Source organism: Globicephala melas, chromosome 16 (genome assembly GCF_963455315.2).
Source record: "Globicephala melas chromosome 16, mGloMel1.2, whole genome shotgun sequence".
Taxonomy (NCBI): Eukaryota; Metazoa; Chordata; class Mammalia; order Artiodactyla; family Delphinidae; genus Globicephala; species Globicephala melas.
Genome location: NC_083329.1, coordinates 16,166,872 through 16,185,946, shown reverse-complemented (window position 1 = coordinate 16,185,946; position 19,075 = coordinate 16,166,872). Strand labels below are relative to the sequence as shown.

General features: G+C 37.4%; 1 protein-coding gene across 1 annotated transcript in view; it reads left to right on the top strand.

Moving 5' to 3' along the window:
- The first annotated feature begins 7 nt into the window (after nucleotides 1-7).
- The window catches only part of NHLRC2 (NHL repeat containing 2), a 59,639-nt gene continuing 40,571 nt past the window's right edge, over nucleotides 8-19,075 (top strand). The window contains exons 1-4 of the mRNA XM_030842428.2: nucleotides 8-389; nucleotides 3,296-3,448; nucleotides 15,726-16,181; nucleotides 18,643-18,764. Coding sequence (XP_030698288.1) covers nucleotides 212-389; nucleotides 3,296-3,448; nucleotides 15,726-16,181; nucleotides 18,643-18,764 — 909 coding nt within the window. The 5' untranslated portion in view covers nucleotides 8-211. The remainder of the gene's footprint in view (nucleotides 390-3,295; nucleotides 3,449-15,725; nucleotides 16,182-18,642; nucleotides 18,765-19,075) is intronic.

The following is a 19,075-nucleotide window of genomic DNA, read 5'->3' as shown; positions in this document are numbered from 1 at the left end:
GGGTAGGTTGGGACGGTAGTTTAATTACGCGCCGGGGAATTGCGTCAATTTGTACTTTAGCATTTGAAAAAAGTGCTGTGAGCGTGGAGTGGGGCTGGTGGAGAGTGAGGCGAATGTGCGGTTTTGAAACCAGAGGACCGTAAGTCCCTCTCCCTCCAAACGAGACCGTCCCGCGGGCTCTGCGGCCGCCTCTGGACCGTCCGGAGAGAACATGGCGGCGCCCGGAGCCCGGAGCTGCAGCCTTTCGGGCCTGCTCCCGGCTCAGACCTCGCTGGAGTACGCTCTGCTCGATGCCGTCACCCAGGAGGAGAAGGACAGCCTGGTCTACCAGTATCTGCAGAAGGTGGACGGCTGGGAGCAGGACTTGTCAGTGCCCGAGTTTCCGGAAGGTGAGGGGCTGGCTTCGGGGTGGGGACCCCTCCCGGAACCTCCCCTTCCTCGGGGACGGCGCCCTCCCCTGAAGCGGTGGGCGAGGCGTGGTTCTGCGGCCGCGCCGGGCAGAGGCGCTTCGCCCAGCCGAGCCTCAGTCTCCCGGCGGCGGCGGCGGCGGCGGCGGACCGGGGGTTTGTGGAGGGCGGGCACATGCATCTTTGTCTCTGTTTCCTCCCTATCTGCCCGGGCCGTGTGTTAACTCAATAGACTTTCCCTGTTTCGTGACCCCTGTTGGCAGTGATTCCAGTGTCCGTGCCCATTCAGTCTGGTTGCCCAGCATCGTCATCATCTTTGTGCATCATCCTAGCTTCCATTTATTGATTACTTCTTATGGGCCGCACACAGCCCTAAACACAAGGGTATTATCTTATTTAATCCTCTCTGCAAACTATTTGAGGTGCTCTTCTTAGTCCTATTTTATAGTTGGGAAAGTGAGGCCCGGGGACAGGGAGGTTAAGTCGTCTGCCGAGGGCCTCACAACTGAGAACGGCTAGAGTTGGATTATACAGACACCCCCCCCCGCACTCCCCCGCACTGCATCGGCCGGTTTCTTAACTGTGTCACACTCTTCCGTTCAAAGTCGTGAAGCTTGTAATTTTAAAAATCTGAATCAATTATGGCCAGTTTCCAGGTTTGAATCCTGGCTCTGTGAATGTTTGGAGCACGAGGGAACTGATAGTCCCAGCAGTGCTGTTTGTGAAGCTCATCTTGCTATGATAAATGAAACCGAACTTTACCTTCTTTGGTTGGGACTGGCATTGTTTTGACTGGTGGTGTTGGCGTGCCTCCTGGCATGACACTGAAACCACATGTATAGTTAATTGGTTAGATGTGGCAGGGTTCAGTATCTCATGGGAGGTCTATTGGAACTTTGCCTCTGACGACAGCCTCGTCTTTCGAAGCCTTTTGCTCTCGCCTTCATACGTGCTTACTTTATCTGTTATTAATCCTATACTGGACTTGAATTATTGTGGAATTCTATCAAAAGAATTGGGTGCATTAGTGCTTATCCCATCAAAGAAACTTTAAAAGTTTATATACATGAATGTGTATTTTTTTTTTAAAGTCTGTAAGAAGTTAGTTATATATTGTACCCTGTCGTAAAATGGGCATGCCAGCAGCTAGGATTTGGGCCAGTGTTTTTATTTTCTTGTTTGTATCTACGATGAGTGTATTTTATTACTATGAGCTTTGATCTTTGTGACTCATACGTAATACAACAAAATATTCAGGCTTCATATTTGACACAAATTTTCTGCTGGACCTGATTATTGAGAACAGAATACTAGATGTGAGTTTTTTCTTGGTTTCTTTATCAGTTACTGTAATCAGGAAGTCATAAACATAACTCAGAAACACTGTGCTTTGTTAATTTCTTCAAAGAAACATGTTTTATGAGAAGCTGTGTGGTATAATGGATGGATTCAGACAGAACCAGAATTAAATCCCAGTTATTCCATTTGTCAGTTGCATGATTTTGAGCAAGTTAGTTGACTTTGCCAAGCCTTACTTTTCTCACTTATAAAATGGAAGCAATTATTTACCTTTCAGGTTTATTATGCAGACTATATAGTGTATCTAAAGTTCTTACTTCATAGGGGAGCTCAGTAAATGTCATTATTAGCAGCTTTTAAAGTTATATTCATTGTTATTATTGTTATTATAAAGTGAATTATTAAGTCTGATAAGCACCTAGCACAATAAGTGACATGTAATTATACTTTCCCTGCCTCTCCAATCTAAGTCACTTGACTATTTACAGAAAATAAATTTGAGACAAATTCATAAATATTTTAAAATTAGGATTTGAAATATACATAATTACTTTGAAGTTTTATAGGGTCACTTGATCTGGCATACTATTAAAACTTTATCAAAATGGATATTTAAGACCTCACTGTACCCTAAACCTCACTAGGTGTGACTAATTGGCAGAAATACTAGTTTGATTTGCAGACTTTTTTTTTTTAGAATTTTGTTTTAATTGAGTAACTTCAGTTGCTGTTATTAGTTGTTAGCTGTTATTATTCATTTGTTCCACCCAGCTTTGGCTTTCAGTTTCTATAAAATATTTCCAAATACCTGCTTCAAGTTATAATTAATACTTTTAGTATCTGCATTTATTTATTTATAAGCAACAAACTCATTATCTTTGTTTCCTTAAATTGGTTAAACAGAGATGCTGTACTTTTAATCTACTTTTGTTTAACAAAATTTTTCTTCATAGTGCATAGTTAAAATTGTAAATCATGGTCAAGTAATTATAAATTCTAATTTACAAAAGCACAGATTAATGAGATTCTGTTTTTCTTTGGAGGGAAGGGAACATGCTCTTCTTCAATATTAGTGTTGCTTCCATGAAATCTATAATAATAGCAGTGTGTTTTGCTTAACTTTGCATTTAAAATATTTTGTATTTGAGGTCTTATTCAAATCCAGAGCATTTCAGCTCTTTTATGAAATTGGCTTAGGTATTTTGTATGCTTATCCTTATATTTTAACACTTTTTTGATATTTATTCTTAAGGTTGACCTTCATTCTCAGTAGCCCATTTGTACCTAATCATGTACTTAAGTCCTTTTAATATTTGATATTTCCTCTTATTTTTACCTAAATATGTTAATCTTACTTCCTTTCACACACAGACTAATATACCATTTCTGAAAGAATTTAGTAGCTTTTTCTTACTATATTTGCAGACTGTCTCATAGTAGTAGCTTTCTCATCTTCTACCTCCCCACTCCCTTCCTGCCCTGCCAGTCCCTTCCTTAGAAATAATAATTGTTCACATTTTAATAGAAAGTTTTAAGTAAATTATCTTGATCATTTCCTTTAATCATTTTTTATTTTGTGTAAATTTCAGGATTAGAATGGCTGAACACAGAAGAATCTATTTCTGTCTACAAGGATCTATGTGGAAAAGTGGTTGTCCTTGATTTCTTCACCTACTGCTGCATAAACTGTATTCACCTGTTGCCTGATCTTCATGCATTAGAGCACACATACTCTGATAAAGGTATCTGCCCTTTAATTGGTTTCTAACAGTCTGTCCTGGCATAGTCACTGGAAGAGTAGCTGACTCATTTTGCTCATAGGAGAATGAAACATTCGGCAAGACTTCAGTGATTCTAAAGTAATTTCTAATCTATGAATTAAGGACTTCATGTACCTTTTCATGAAGAGTTAAGCTTAGTGATGACGGTTTGCCTTCCTAAAGAACCAGCATTTAGTCTATGGTCTTTCTTTAAAGATAGGACATAGTTTACTTTTTTCATGATCAAGTATTTTAAAAAGGTCATTTTGTATACCTGGACTTACCTAAATTTGTTCTATGAAAAAAAGAAAAAATGAAATGTGTGACTAATTTTATATTCTTCTTGTTGTGATAAAAAGGTTTAAAGTTCTTATTAGGAAATATGAATAAGCTTCCTTTAATCTCAAATGACATAAACTACTACCTGTGCTAATATTTTGGAAGGCAAAATATTATAACAGATACTTTTTCTTTGACCCTGCTTTATTTAAAAATTGTTTATAAAGGTTAATGTTTTCCAAAGCACACTAGGAAATCCTTTTTTATGGTATTACAAATTCTGAAAATGTAAGAGGTTATACTTAGTATTTTCTTTAGAACTTTGACATTTTTTCAGATTTTTTCTTGTTTACTTCTTTTTAAATAGAGAGCATATGGGATAAATGAAACTAATTAAAGGTGCCATTTAATTAGGCTTAAATTAATTGAAGCTGTCCTCTTTGCAGTGACTAAAAAGAAGAGAGGGTTACTGATCTTGTGAGAGTAAAGATGAGAATAGAGTATACATGTACAAAAATGAAGGATTTCTTGAAACTTAGTTTAAAAAAAGGAGTGTTGGATAAAACCTTCAGTGCAGGTGAAACTTCAGATGCTTTTAAATTGTAATGGGCTGTATCTTGGAATTGCCTATGGGTGAGATTTACCAAGAACTCAAATATTCCCAATAGCTAAACCATGTTTTCAAAAATTCATCTATATTTAAGAAACATGAGTATTTCATTATCTCCTAGGTTTTGGATACTTAAGTGTCTTGTTCAAGTCCATGTAATAAATACATTTATTGAGTATTATGTGCAGGGTACTCTAACTGCTGGGGAAATATGTAATAAAGTTGAATTAAAGCATTATGGAACATGGGGAAAGGACCAACTCGCTTTGCCTGGAAGCTTTGGAAAATATTTCTCAAGAGAAGGAGACAATTAAGCTGGAACTTGAAAAATGAGCAGGAGTGCAGCTGAAAATGAAAATGGGGCAGGAGGGACACTCCTGGCTGAGGAAGTGACAGGTAAACAAGGAGGGAAGCACAGAAGAGTAGGTTTGGAGAGTGGTAAATAGTTTAGTGTCGCAAGGTTATAGGGGCCCCTGGGAAGAGTTAAAGGGGAGGAAGGCAGATTAGGTTCAGACTTGCGTTACGAAGGGCTTTGTATAACGTTCTTAATAGTTAATGGACTTTTTCATCCACTGAAAGTACAGAGATGTTCAAGGTTGTTTTTGATTTACTTGTTTTAGAGGAGGATGACAGTACGATTTGTGTTTCAGAATGGCACTTACAGACTGGGTTAAAAATCCCGAAGTTAACCATTTCCTACTTAAGATCACCCCAATGGACTGTTTAACTTAATTGGTTAACCCCATACCTGAAGCAAATTCAGTGGCTTCTTAGAATGGATCCTTAACAATCTCTTTACCAGTTTACTGAAAATACTTTTATAACACACTGTGACAAAAAATAATAACTATTTTTTATATATAAATACACTTCTGAAAAGTAAAATACTTTGTAAGTGGTTTCAACATTGTAATTTCAAAGAAACATTACTTCATTATGCTGCTGTATGAAAATGCTGGTAACTTAGAAATAAAAGATTTTTGTATTGCTTAGAAGATAAGTTCAGTTCATATTCACAAAAGCAGGCATACCTAGAGATTATCATATGAAAGTTCAGTAGGCTGTCACTAAATTTGCTTTCTTGTTGCTGTCTTTTTTTTTAATTTTTATTGGAGTATAGTTGATTTACAATGTTGTGTTAGTTTCAGGTGTACAGCAAAGTGAATGAGTTATATATATGTATATATCCATTCTTTTTCAGATTCTTTTCTCATATAGGTTATTACAGAATATTGAGTAGAGTTCCCTGTGCTATACAGTAGTTCCTTGTTAGTTATCTGTTTTATGTATAGTAGTATGTATATGTTAATTCCAATCTCCTAATTTATCATGATGCTGTGTCTTATTTCATTACTATCTGATGTTTCTGAATTTATCTTCAGCAATGCTATTTATGTTCTTGAAGAGACATTAAGCAGCCTGTTTCTATTCCATGAAATATTCAGTTCATTTTATCAGTAAGCTGGAAATGCTCAGCTGAGTGAGGAAGTGCATTTTAATTCAAAAACACTCTGAAAGAAGCCCGCTTTAATACTCAGTCTCCTTCCTCTGTAAACAGCTTTTAAAGTCTGGTTTGTAATGGTGACCAGTATCACTTTCACAATAGCGTAAAAGAAATTATAAATGCCAAAGATCTAAAGCAAAAGTAAAAAGATACTTAATAGTAATGAATGGTTCTGGTTTCTCCTTGAGGGTTTCTAATTTCTTTTACCTGTTTATGCTGGATACATTAATGATATATAATACCCAAATTTGGCACAATGGCTATCATCTAAGGAAAAGCACTTGTTTTTGTTTTTGTTTTTTTGCGGTACGCGGGCCTCTCACTGTTGTGGCCTCTCCCGTTGCGGAGCACAGGCTCCGGACTCGCAGGCTCAGCGGCCATGGCTCACGGGCCCAGCCGCTCCGCGGCATGTGGGATCTTCCCAGACCGGGGCACGGACCCGTGTCCCCTGCATCAGCAGGCGGACTCTCAACCACTGCACCACCAGGGAAGCCCTGAAAAGGACTTGTTTTATAAGAAAACATCTAGTAGGAAAAGTTGGCATATTTTAAAATGTGTTTGCTAGGTGAATGTTAATATATAATTAAATCAGACTTTAAAAACCTAAATGCCATAACACTGCTGAGTAAACGCTGGTATTCTCGTTATGGGGTATATGCTGTTTTTCACTTTATTAAAAATTAGAAGAATGTATTTCTAATTTATAGGGAAACTAAACCTTTTAATGAGTCAATATACGGTTTTACTCTGTGTCAGAGTTCCCAAAACTTAATTCTTTAGGAGGACTCACAGGATTCAGCATGTAGCTGTACTCATGGCTATAATTTATTACAACAAAAGGACACAAAGCAGAATCAGCCAAGGGAAAAAACGCCTGGGGCTGAATCCAGGGGAGGCCAGGAGCAAGCAGAGTCCTCTCTCGGTGGAGTCGCGTAAGAGGCGCTTAATTCCCCCAGCAAAGAGTTGTTACAGCGAGTTTGGACGTTGCCAACCAGGGAAGCTCACTAGAGACAGCACCCAGCACTTTAGGCCTTGTGAGCTGCTCTCATCAGTTCTGGGAATGATGGGAACGCTTCCGAAATACAGGCAAGGACCAGCCCTGTAAGCAGGTCTTGGAAAGAATAGTAGTGGGGCCTGCTATGTTAACGCTTTTTTGTACACACTTCACACTTTCTTTCTGCAGCACCTCATATACTGATTATTCTTTGTTCTTAAATAAAGTATGATGAAAATATTGGCTGATTTATGGCAAACTTTCAGAGTGTTTAATGTAGACACAGGGAAATGTCAGTTTTTGAAATTAAAAAAAAATTCACATATGTTTCTCATCTCTGCTTTAATGTAGTGTTTGGGTGACTTTGATTTTTTTTTTTTTTTTTTGCGGTACGCGGGCCTCCCACTGTCGTGGCCTCTCCCGTTGCGGAGCACAGGCTCCGGACGCGCAGGCCTAGCGGCCATGGCTCACAGGCCCAGCCGCTCCGCGGCATGTGGGATCCTCCCGGACCGGGGCACGAACCCGCGTCCCCTGCATCGGCAGGCGTACTCTCAACCACTGCGCCACCAGGGAAGCCCCCGATATTTTTACTTCATGTTTCCATCTCTCCACATCCTTCTTCCCTTCCCTCCCCTCGGGCTATTCTAGCCTCTGTGACCTGCCTTCATCTTTTCTTGCCTAGTAAAGTCATGCTCGTCTTTTAGATCTCAAAATGCCTCAATTTACAGGTTTTGTAACATCTAAAACTCCTTAAATATTTTTAGTTTTTGCATTGAACTAAGTTATTATACTGCCTGTGATTAAACTGTACTGTTTGCTATATACTATATTTAAATGTTATATATTACTATGCATAATTGTATTTATATGTCTATTCGTTTCTGAAAAATAAGACCTTTGTAGTTAGTTCCCTGACCAGGGATCGAACCCATGCCCCCTGCAGTGGAATCACGGAGTCCTAACCCCTGGACTGCCAGGGAATTCCCTGAAGTTTCTTAAATGATTTTAAAAAGTTATTTTATTACTCATATTTTAGAAGCAGCTATTCTTTTTATTTGGTTTTACCTTTTCTCTTTCCCTTTCTTTTTCCTCTCCCTGTCGTCTCTCTTTCTTCCTTTTCTTCTTTCCATGTTTTATTTTAAATGTAGTAGTTTTGATCCATGTGTTGGCAAAAGATCCATAAAGGGAAGAATCTTTTACATCCTGTTTTTTATTCTGTATGATTAATAGAACAAGCAAAATATTTTAAGAAAAATTTCTGTACACTTCAAGGTTGTTGACACTGAAAAAATGAGATGCATAGCTATTTGGCAGTTGTCCTTGTATGTAGACCAATATAGATATTCTATTTAGACAATACGTTGTGGTTTATATATTGTACAAATATGTTTCTTCAGTATTTATGTCCTGTCCATTCATTTCCTATTATGTATGAGACACTATGCTGGTAAATAATAAAATAGTGTATGATCCCTAAATAATTAATAGGAATTACAGTGTAACAAGGGGAAAACTTACAATCAAATAACCACACAAATATTTTTATAATTTCTGATTAGTGCTAAGAAGGAAAATTACAGGGCTTCCCTGGTGGCGCAGTGGTTGAGAGTCTGCCTGCCGATGCAGGGGACACGGGTTCGTGCCCCGGTCTGGGAAGATCCCACATGCCGTGGAGCGGCTGGGCCTGTGAGCCATGGCCTCTGAGCCTGCGCGTCCGGAGCCTGTGCTCCGCAACGGGAGAGGCCACAGCAGTGAGAGGCCCGCATACCGACAAAAAAAAAAAAAAAAAAAAAAGAAGAAGAAGAAGAAAGTTACAGACTGCTATGAAAACAAATAATGAGATTTACTCTAATCTGGAAGAATTAAAGAAAGCTTTTTTAAGAGTAAAAATTGAGCTGAGATCTAAAAGACAGGTATGACTTTACTAGGTGAGAAGGTTCCAGGCAGAGAGACACTATGTGTCAAGGCTTTAAAGCAAGAGGAATAATGATATTCTGGACGAACTAAGAAAGTCCTGGTCGCTACAGTACCCTGAGGGAGGGGAAGAAGAGTGGATAAAGATGCTGGAGAGGTGAGATGTGGTTTTTGCATGTGGTTTTCCATTGGGAAAGCCTAGGAAGGATTTTCTGCCAGAGGGTGATGTGATCAGATTTGTGTTTTTTAAAGATCAGTTCATCTCCTGGGTGGGCAACTAATTAGTGGACAAGAAATGGATTGGTGACAAGGCTGTCGTGCTCCCTGTGAGATATGATAATAGCTTAGCCCGTTATAGCTGTTAAGATCAATAGGACTCAGTCATGGATTAACTATGGGTGATGAGAGAGGGCTGGTTGGTTATCACAGAGATATCCTAGGTAGGTTTCTGGCTTGTGTAATTGGAAAGACGGTGGTGCCATTTGGTGACAGGAAACGCTGTAGAAAGGGCGTTTGGAGGGGAAGTTCGTGAGTTTAGTTTGAAGTATCTTTGAGACTTGCACTTCATTCTCCATCTGACTTCCATTGCTTTTAAGAAAAAGATCTCAATCCTTATTATGACTTACGAGACTGACCCTATCTGTATGTTTATTCTTGTTTTGTCCCATGCTCCCCTTTGTTCTCTGTGTTTAGTCGCTTACCTTCTTCAGTCTCTGTCTTGTCCCACTTTTCAATGTGTTGTTTTCTCTCCCTGAAATCTCCTCTGTTGCTCTCTTCACATAGTTAACATCTTCTCATCATTTAGATCTCACCTCAGTCATCACTTTTTCAAAGAAGTGTTGGGATATATTGACCAAAGGAAAGAAATACATTTTTTGAAGTAATAAGGTATATATTGTGTATATATATTATATATATAAAATATATTTGGACTCATGGTTTCTTTTTTAATTTGTTATTATAAATCATCAATCATTTGTTTTGATTTTCAAATTTTCTGTATTTGACTAATGGGATCCCCTTCAAGCTGTCACCTGTGCCCTTCTGACATGTCCTTATCATTCTCTGAGCGCTTCTTTACTTGTCACAACAAAATATTTCCGGGTTCATCTTCTACTTTCCCAGCCCCATCTCTGAATCAGCCTCTTCTCCAAGGAGCTCTCATTCCTTTTAGTATTGAACATTGGGAATGGTTTTGAGAAACCAAGATCCGGGCACTAGACATGTTTGTTGCTGTTGGGGTGTCTTTGCTTCCAGTCCCCCTCAACTAATTTAAAAATTACTTAAACTAGTCCCTCTCACCCCCCATGAGGTTATGTTATTCATTTGAAATATAGCTAGATTCATTTGTTTCTGTTTGTACTTTTAGGCCCCCTTTCTCCATTTCTGTTGATTTTGTTTTCGAGTATGCAAAATTATAAGATGGTCTGAAAGTCAGAACTATACAGAAAGTATAGATCCATCCACCCATTTCTTCTGCCTGTTCCTACGTTCTCATTCTTTCTGTCCCATTCTTTTTCTTTTTTAAAATTTCTTGTTTTTTTAACATAAAAACTGACATACTATTGACATTTTTGTGCACTTCACTTTTATCATGTGACATTTTTCCTGGTAGTCACTCCATATCAGTTTATAAAGAACTTCCTGGTTACTTTTAGTAGCTGCATAGTACTTTGTGTGTCCATAATTTATTCAGCCACTCTCCTATCCTGTGTATTGGCCCTTACTTTGTTTATAATATTTAACAAACTGAATAATCTTGCAGATACATTTTTGTACTGCTGGTAGTATATCTTAAGGGTAAATTCCTAGAAGTGGGATTGCTGGGTCAAAGTTAAATGTATATACAATTTTGTTAGATGTTGCCATGTTCCGTACCAGGAGGACTGTACCAGTTTACATTCTTTTTTTTTTTTTTTTGGCCACACCACACAGCTTTCGGGATCTTAGTTCCCTGACTAGGGATCAAACCTGGGCCCCCTGCAGTGGAAGTGCAGAGTCCTAACCACTGGACTGCCAGTGAGGGAATTCCCTCAGTTTGCATTCTTACTAACAGTGTATGGTGTCTCTTTCCCCGTTGCCGCTCCAGTAAAATGTGTTGACATATTTTTACTGGTTTAGTATATGAGAAATGGTATCTCGGTGTAGTTTTAAATTGCATTTTAGAGTGGAGTTGAACAAGTCTTTTCATATGTTTATGGCTATTTATTGTAAATGGGGTTTTGTTTACCATTATATCCTCCAAAACTGGGTATTATGTAGGTATATAAAGTCTATTGATTTCTGTGTGTTAATTTTATATTCCACAACTTCCTGAATCTTTTATTATTTGGGTTAGTTTTGTAATTGATTCTGTGGAGTTTCCCTAACATACTATCTTATTATCTGCAAAGAAAATTTCCAATTCTTACGCCTATAACTGATTTCTCTTGTCTGATTTTGTTGTCTACTATCACCCTTCCTACTCATTGTTAAATAGTAGTGGAAGCAGTGGACATCTCTGCCTTGTTCCTTATCTTACTGGAAAACTTCTAGTTCTTCTCCATTAAGTTAGAGGCTGGTTTTAGGACTCGCTTATATTTATTAACTCAATTAACAAATTATCAAAGTACAAAATTACTTTAAATTATATCTCAGTAAACCTGATGTTAAAAACAAAAATCTATCTCTGCTACTTCTGGGTTTGGAGGAGAATGGTGGCTACCTAATTTTGAATCTCCCCATGTCTCTTTCGCCCGCTCCCCAAACATAAAAACAACAGGGAGAGTAAATAGAACCACACTTGATCCTACCTTCAGCAATACTAGGAGACAGAGAATATCATGGCCTTCAAATTACCTGTAAGTTGTGAAATGAACTTACTTCCATTAAAGATCCTGCTGCTACTAGCCAGCAGGTGCTGAGAACAGAAATGGGGGAGGCTTAAAAGACTCCATGAAAAAAAGAAAGTGGTTCAGAGGACTTAGGCAAAGCACAAAAAGAATAATCCCCTTACCTGCAGAAAGAGAAACTCCAACACTATAAGTGCAAAATACTGAACACAGGTTTGGATATACTAGAACATAGTACTAGCCCTTGAAAGAGTGTGGGACTGGGAACAGAAGCCTCAGAGAAGCATCGCTTCTGGAAGAGAATCAGATATGTAGAGGTGTGTGTAGTTTCCCTTGGAGATAGTCTACTGAAGGGAACGAAGAAGATAAGAGGGAAAAGTTAAGGATGCTGCAGAAACAAAACAATATACACATCAACTCCTTCTTCCAACGGCGCTCTCTGAAAAGAGACTGCACAGAAAAGGGGGACTGTCAGAAGAGGGCACTCTCAAACTAGGAGCTCTGTCCAAAAACTGATTAGGATTATTAAAAAGCAGATCACATCCATATAAAACTGTAAAAAGCTGAAAATGTGATTCAAAGTTGAAATGCTGATGAAAATTCTCACTTAATCAAAAAGTTGACAGAAACTATAACACAGTCCTCCATACTGAATGACATATCCTCTAAAAGTATTTAGGAATAATGAAAAAGCTTGAATCAGAGATTTAAAAACTAAAAACAGAAATGGACGTGCCCCCCCACCCCCGCAAAACAAAGGAAGAAATGAGTGTTGATTGAACAAGAAAAGAAATAGAAGAAAAAAGTCCGAATAATATTAGAGATGAAGACTAAATTACAGGGTGTCCAAGGGGTAATAAATTCATGTAAAAATGTTATAAGGGGCATTGAGCTAAAGCAGGGATATAAAAACAGACTTAGAGACTGAAAACGAGCTTAAAAAGAAAAAGAAGTAGTAAAAAGGGTTAGAGAGGAAATGATTGAATTGGAAGACTAGGAGAAGAGGTCCAACATAAGACTACTTTGGAGACTGGAGAAGAAAATCAAAACAACTGACCAGAACTAATATCTAAAATTAGAATCCAAGAAGACATTCCAGAAATAAAAGGAAGCTTAAATCTACATATTGAAAGGGCCTACTAGATACCAGGGAAAATACCCAGAACAGGCTAAGAAGTATCCTCGTAAAACTATTACACTTTAAAGATGTTTTAAAAAAAAGCCCTCAGGGCCTCTAGGAAAAGATGATTTTGAAAGACATGTAAATTAGACTGGACAGACTTTTCACAAATAACATACAAAGCAAGGTAACAGTGAAGCAACGTTCCTAAGAATCTTAAGGAGGTACAAATCAAGGATTTTATATCTAAGCAGCTGCCTTTCAAGAATCAGGGTTATAGAAAGTTTTTTTAATTTGTTTTAATAAATTTATTTATTTATTTTTTGGCTGCGTCGGGTCTTCGTTGATGCGAGCAGGCTTTCTCTAGTTGGCGCGAGCGGTGGCTTCTCTTGTTGTGGAGCACGGGCTGTAGGCGCTCAGGCTTCAGTAGTTGTGGCACATGGGCTCAGTAGTTGTGGCTTGCGGGCTGTAGAGCGCAGGCTCAGTAGTTGTGGTGCACGGGCTTAGTTGCTTTGCGGCATGTGGGATCCTCGTGGACCACGGCTCGAACCCGTGTCGCCTGCATTGGCAGGCAGATTCTTAACCATCGTGCCACCAGGGAAGTCCTAGAAAGACGGTTCTGAATGTCCAAGAACTCAGAGAATACTGTGCCCATGTGCCCGTTCTGGTGAATCTACTTGAGGGAGATTCTAACCAGGTATGACTAAGGAAACTCCAGACGGATGAATGAAGACTTCATACATGTATTTGTAGAGCTGTGACCAACGAGGATGAGGCGTTTTGGTGAATCAGTCAGAGTTTGATCAAGGGAGAAGGACCACTAGGAGTAAGGAGAAGTAATAAGGATTTGTTAACGGCACTTGACTTTATGTAATTGTGGGAGCTGGTTAACTAGTCTACATGTATATAGCTGTTGCTTCTGTGTCTGATGCCTCAATTTGAAGTCAGAAGTCAGAAGTTCAGGCAGTTGAAAAGGAAAGATGGATAAGAAGTAGGGGAGATCAAGGGTAAACTACAACCTGCACGCATGAACTGGAACCCGTAAGGATGAACTGGAACCTATGTAAGCTTCCAATTTAAATAATGAGGTGACCAGAAAAATAAGTTTGTTCCCCTCATCAGGAGCTAAAAACTTACCTGGCCCAGGAGTTGCAAAAGCTGAGGGAGGAGATCTGGCAGGAGCTGGTGCAGCTGCCGGGGCCCAGCTGCTACCCCACAACCACTGAGGTGAGCCAGTAGATGAGCTACAGAGTGTGTAAACTGCAGTAGCACCTGGTGCCCTGCACCAGTCTTCCAACAAGAGAGGATATGGCTGCTGCTGCCCTTAACACCTTCCAGTTCTCTCACATAATATCTTGTGGTCCAGGATAACCCAGAGCTAGGCAGGGAATAGAATACTGGAAAACAATTCCAACTTAGCTAAGTCTATAAATCCATCACCCAAGAGTAGAGGAATAATATAAAATCATGTATTCTGACAAAATTAGAAAGAATGCAACTAAAGAAAGATGGAAAGAAAAAGGAGAGAGGGGAAACAGAAGACTGTTGATTATTGTATAGGTAATAAGTGGTAAAGGATGCCATTTAAAAATGATAGGTCAGATAGCAAAAGGTTATAAAAAATGGGGACTAATACTTTTATAATATGATTAAAAAGTATTAATAGAAAGTAACCACTGGAACAAAAATAGAAAACTTTTTTTTTTTTTTAGAAAACTTTTAAAATAGAAATAAGTTGCTTCCTTTATTGCTTGGTACATGGATATTCCTAATTGTTTTATCTTTGTTGTGAATGCTTTTCACATTAAAACGTTTCTTCCTTTGCCCTGTTTAATGCTTTGGGGCTTGAAATCTACCTTGTTGGGTAGATCCTACCTACCAGGATCACACCCTTATATTCCTGTCGCTTTCACTTGCCCACGTATCTTTGCGCATATCTTTATTTTTAGCTTTTCTGATCCAAATCATTTTAGTAGGTGAGTTAAACCCATTCACATTTATTTATAAGTAGTGTTATGTATAGTTATTGTGTTATTTTGTGTATTAGGTTTTATTTGCTGTTTCTCAACATGATGTGCTTTTTTGCTATTTTACTTTACTGATTTCTTTTGATATGTAGGAAGTGTTGTATTTCTCTTTTATTGGTTATCTTTGTACTTATAACTTCAAAAAATAATAATAATGAACATTTGTTGAAGTTTTACAGTAAACTAGGTACTATGCTAAATGTCTTATACAGATTTATCTTTCTAAATCTTCAAAACTGACCTATGAGGCAATTCCTGTTATTTTCCCATTTTACAAATAAGAAAACTGACGCACAGAGAGATTAAGTAACATGCCCGAGGTAACATGTTACTTGGTAATCAATGCTGAGTTTTTCTCTGAATCCAGCCTAACACTTCATACTTTTTTTTTCTATATTATTTTCTTGATATACTGTATTGATCAGATAGAAGAAATATGTTGTTTTTAGTTTTCAGCAGGTCTGCTGTCTACAACAAGGTTTGTTCTAAGAACTATACAATAGGAATTTTAAATAAAGACCTTATGGAAACATCTTGCTTATATTCATTATGTTAATCTATAGTAGAGTTAGGTCAGAAAAATTTAAGAGGATAATGTGATAATAAATACCAACAAAAAGCAATCATAGTCACTGTGAATTTCAAAGGGGATTAAAACAGGTGGAAAAAAGTTATAAAATTTCAACATCTTCTAAGAAAATAGAGAATATTATTTTAAAGCTTTATCTAGATAAAGGACACAGGGTTTTAAACTTAAAATAGCTGCATGGTTTTGATCATACGTGTTTGAATTTAGATTTAAATGTTAATTTTTTATTCATGAGTGTAAACGCAGTTGAAGATACTAATTTAGTTCTGTGTTTCCTCTTTTTTAATCTCTGACTGTTTATATTTGTTTATGACCCAAAACCTAATATGTGGATGGTGATATTCAAACTTTAATACTTCATAATGTTCAACGTATAACTTTTCCCGTTTAGATGGTCTTCTGATTGTTGGTGTTCACTCGGCTAAGTTTCCAAATGAAAGAGTCCTGGATAACGTTAAGAGTGCTATTCTTCGATACAACATCACCCACCCTGTGGTTAATGATGCAGATGCCAGCCTTTGGCAAGAACTAGAAGTTTCCTGCTGGCCAACTCTGATCATACTTGGACCCCGTGGAAACATGTTGTTTTCTTTGATTGGAGAAGGACATAGAGAGAAATTATTTTTATATACTTCAATAGCTTTAAAATATTACAAAGACAGGGGACAGATCAGAGATAATAAAATTGGAATAAAACTCTATAAAGATTCTTTGCCACCTTCACCATTGCTGTTTCCTGGCAAAGTAACAGTAGACCATGTTTCTAATAGATTGGTAATAGCAGACACTGGACATCATAGAATTTTGGTCGTCTGGAGGAATGGACAAATTCAGTACAGCATTGGAGGTAAAGTTTGCTAATTATGTTATATAATGTATTTTGCATTATACATGTAAAAAACTAGTTCAAGGAAATGCATTAAAATTGAAATTTATAAATAAGAACTAATTGTAGAAGGGCAATATACACTGATTTTAACTTCATCAGAAATTATTTTGTTAATTGTGTCTGAATTAATCTCTTCTCACTCCCTCAAAAACAAACAAAACTACCCCAAAAAACTCCATTAAGATCAAAAGGAGGAAATCTTTTGTGTAATTTTCAAGTATATTCATATATCCCATCTTGTTTTTTCAAAAAACTGCCACAGTATTGTATCTTATGAAAGTATTATATACATTTTAGATTTCAGGCATTTTAAATGGAAGTATTTCACTTTCCATCAAAATATAGCCATATATATATATATATATTTGTTTGTTTGTTTATGGCTGCGTTGGGTCTTTGTTGCTGCGTGCGGGCTTTCTCTAGTTGCAGCAAGTGGGGGCTACTGTTCGTTGCGGTGCACAGGCTTCTCATTGTGGTGGCTGCTCTTGTTGCAGAGCACGGGCTCTAGGCAAGCGGGCTTCAGTAGTTGTGGCACGCGGGCTGAGTAGTTGTGGCTTGCGGGCTCTAGTGTGCAGGTTCAGTAGTTGTGGCGCACGGGCTTAGTTGCTCTCCGGCATGTGGGAGCTTCCCGGACCAGGGCTCGAACCCGTGTCCCCTGCATTGGCAGGCGGATTCTTAACCACTGCGCCACCAGGGAAGTCCCTAGCCATATGTTTTTTAAGACCACAGCAATACCCTAGGAAGTTGAGTCTTAGATTATGAAATAACCTAGGATTTGTATATTATTATACTTTTCTCTCCTTCCATAAGAACTTAAGCATACTTCTGAATCCATTCCATTTGGTTGTAGTGAAATAAAATTATCATATAGGCATAGATCATTTTCTTTCATATCTCCCTGGTCTTGATCTAAAAAGGGCTCTTATTGACATCTTATATAATTAATAAAATCTGTTAAGTACATTATTAATCCTGCTCACCAGGCTGAACTGACATCTGACAACATAATTAGTCAAAGAGAAAAGTAATTCATCTCTTTGCAATCCTACTTTGGTCACACATGCAGTGTTAGTACATAAAGTAGGGATATCAACATTCCTGATGCAAATAAACAAATAAACTAAAAAATAAACTAATTGTTTCCTAAGTCCTGAGGCTATTCTTAGTATGCCAAGGTATCATTCCCTTAGCTCTTGAATTCATTTGTTTCTTATTTGTTGTTTCTGTTAGAGTATGTGTGTGTTCTATATGGTTTATTTTGCTTGGGCAACTTGGTATTTTGGTTAATAACAGGAAGTTATGACAGTTGTTACTCAAAAAGCATCTGTTATAGCAAATTACATTTAAATGGTTAAAAGTTTTTAATAGATTTCTAAAATTTTCTAGTTTAGATGGATATTCTCCTTTGTTAAACAGAGGAACCAGCAGCAAGCTACCTTTTCCAAATATGTTTCTAGGAATATTGTTATCTTGTGATAAATTTATAGTTATTCTACAGTTTTTAAAAAAGAATTCCGTGGTCAGATACACTCAGGAAATACTGGTCAGATGTGCTTTAAAAGATTTTTGGTGGTGGTGGTGTCACTGTACTCAGATCTTTTACTCTGCCTAATGTATCTCATGAATATATGAGAGGAGGTTATAGTATACAGTATTTTCCAATCTGAAGTGATCACAGTACTCTCCCTTTTTTTTCCCCAGGGAACTCTCATCACCAACAGTAATAAATAGTATTATTAATAATAGTAATAATAGCAAACAAAAATATGCCTGGCATTATTCTAAGCACTTTACCTGTATTAATTTATTTAGTCCTCACAGTGCTATGAGTTAGGTATATTATTAATTCCATTTTACAAAAGAGAAACTGAGACACACAGAACTTGCCCAGATCATCAGCTAGGAAGAGCTAGGGTTTAAACGAAGTCTGTTAACTTGGGATTCATGGACTATTAAGAAATGCTTGAATGATCCTCATGATTTAGGAACCCCTTGAAATTCCTGTGACATTTTATGGGCATGTGTATTTTTGTAAGGAAAGGGTTCGTAATTTTCAGTTGTAAGCAAAGGAGTTTATCTTCCAAAATTGTTAAAAATCATTCATCTAGATTGTAAAAGATTTAAGTTATTTTTTAATTCTTTCTAGTCTAGATAATAGGTAATTAAGATGCTTTTTAAAGTAATTTCTTCTGCTATCTACTACTAAAGTGTACTAGTAACCATTATCTAGTAAGCCCTGTCATTAGCAAAACTTACTCGAGAAAAATAGGTATCTTGGGATACAGTTTAGTTTTTAGGTAGAAGTATCAAGTTATTTATATTAAAATCCCAGCTTTAAATACAAATTTTATTTTTTCGGTGTTAATTTGAGATAACTTTAAGTGGAAAAATTTTGTCTTACAGCTGTCTTGTCTTGTAGGACCCAACCCTGGAAGAAAAGATGGAATGTTTTCAGAGTCAACTTTTAACTCACCACAAGGTGTAGCCATAATGGATAATATCATATATGTGGCAGATACAGAAAACCACCTTATAAGAAAGGTAATTTTCCATTTTAAATAAAGTTTTAATCCTTCTAATCAGAAAAACTTATATTTACTTGCTACATAAATATTTGAAGTGAGAGGGTGTTGCTTAAATACTTCAGATCATCCTCATTCAGCTTTGTTCAGAGGTTACTTGCTTAACTTTATTCTTAGACAAAACACATCAAATCGTTTTCTTAATCCTTTATTTTAAAGTCATGTGCCTAATCACCCAAAAGCTCCTCATTTTGAGGTATTTTCCTAACTGCTATTTATAAAGAGATGCTTTGTCCTTTTTCAGTTAAATTTTCTCAAACTTAGAAAAAA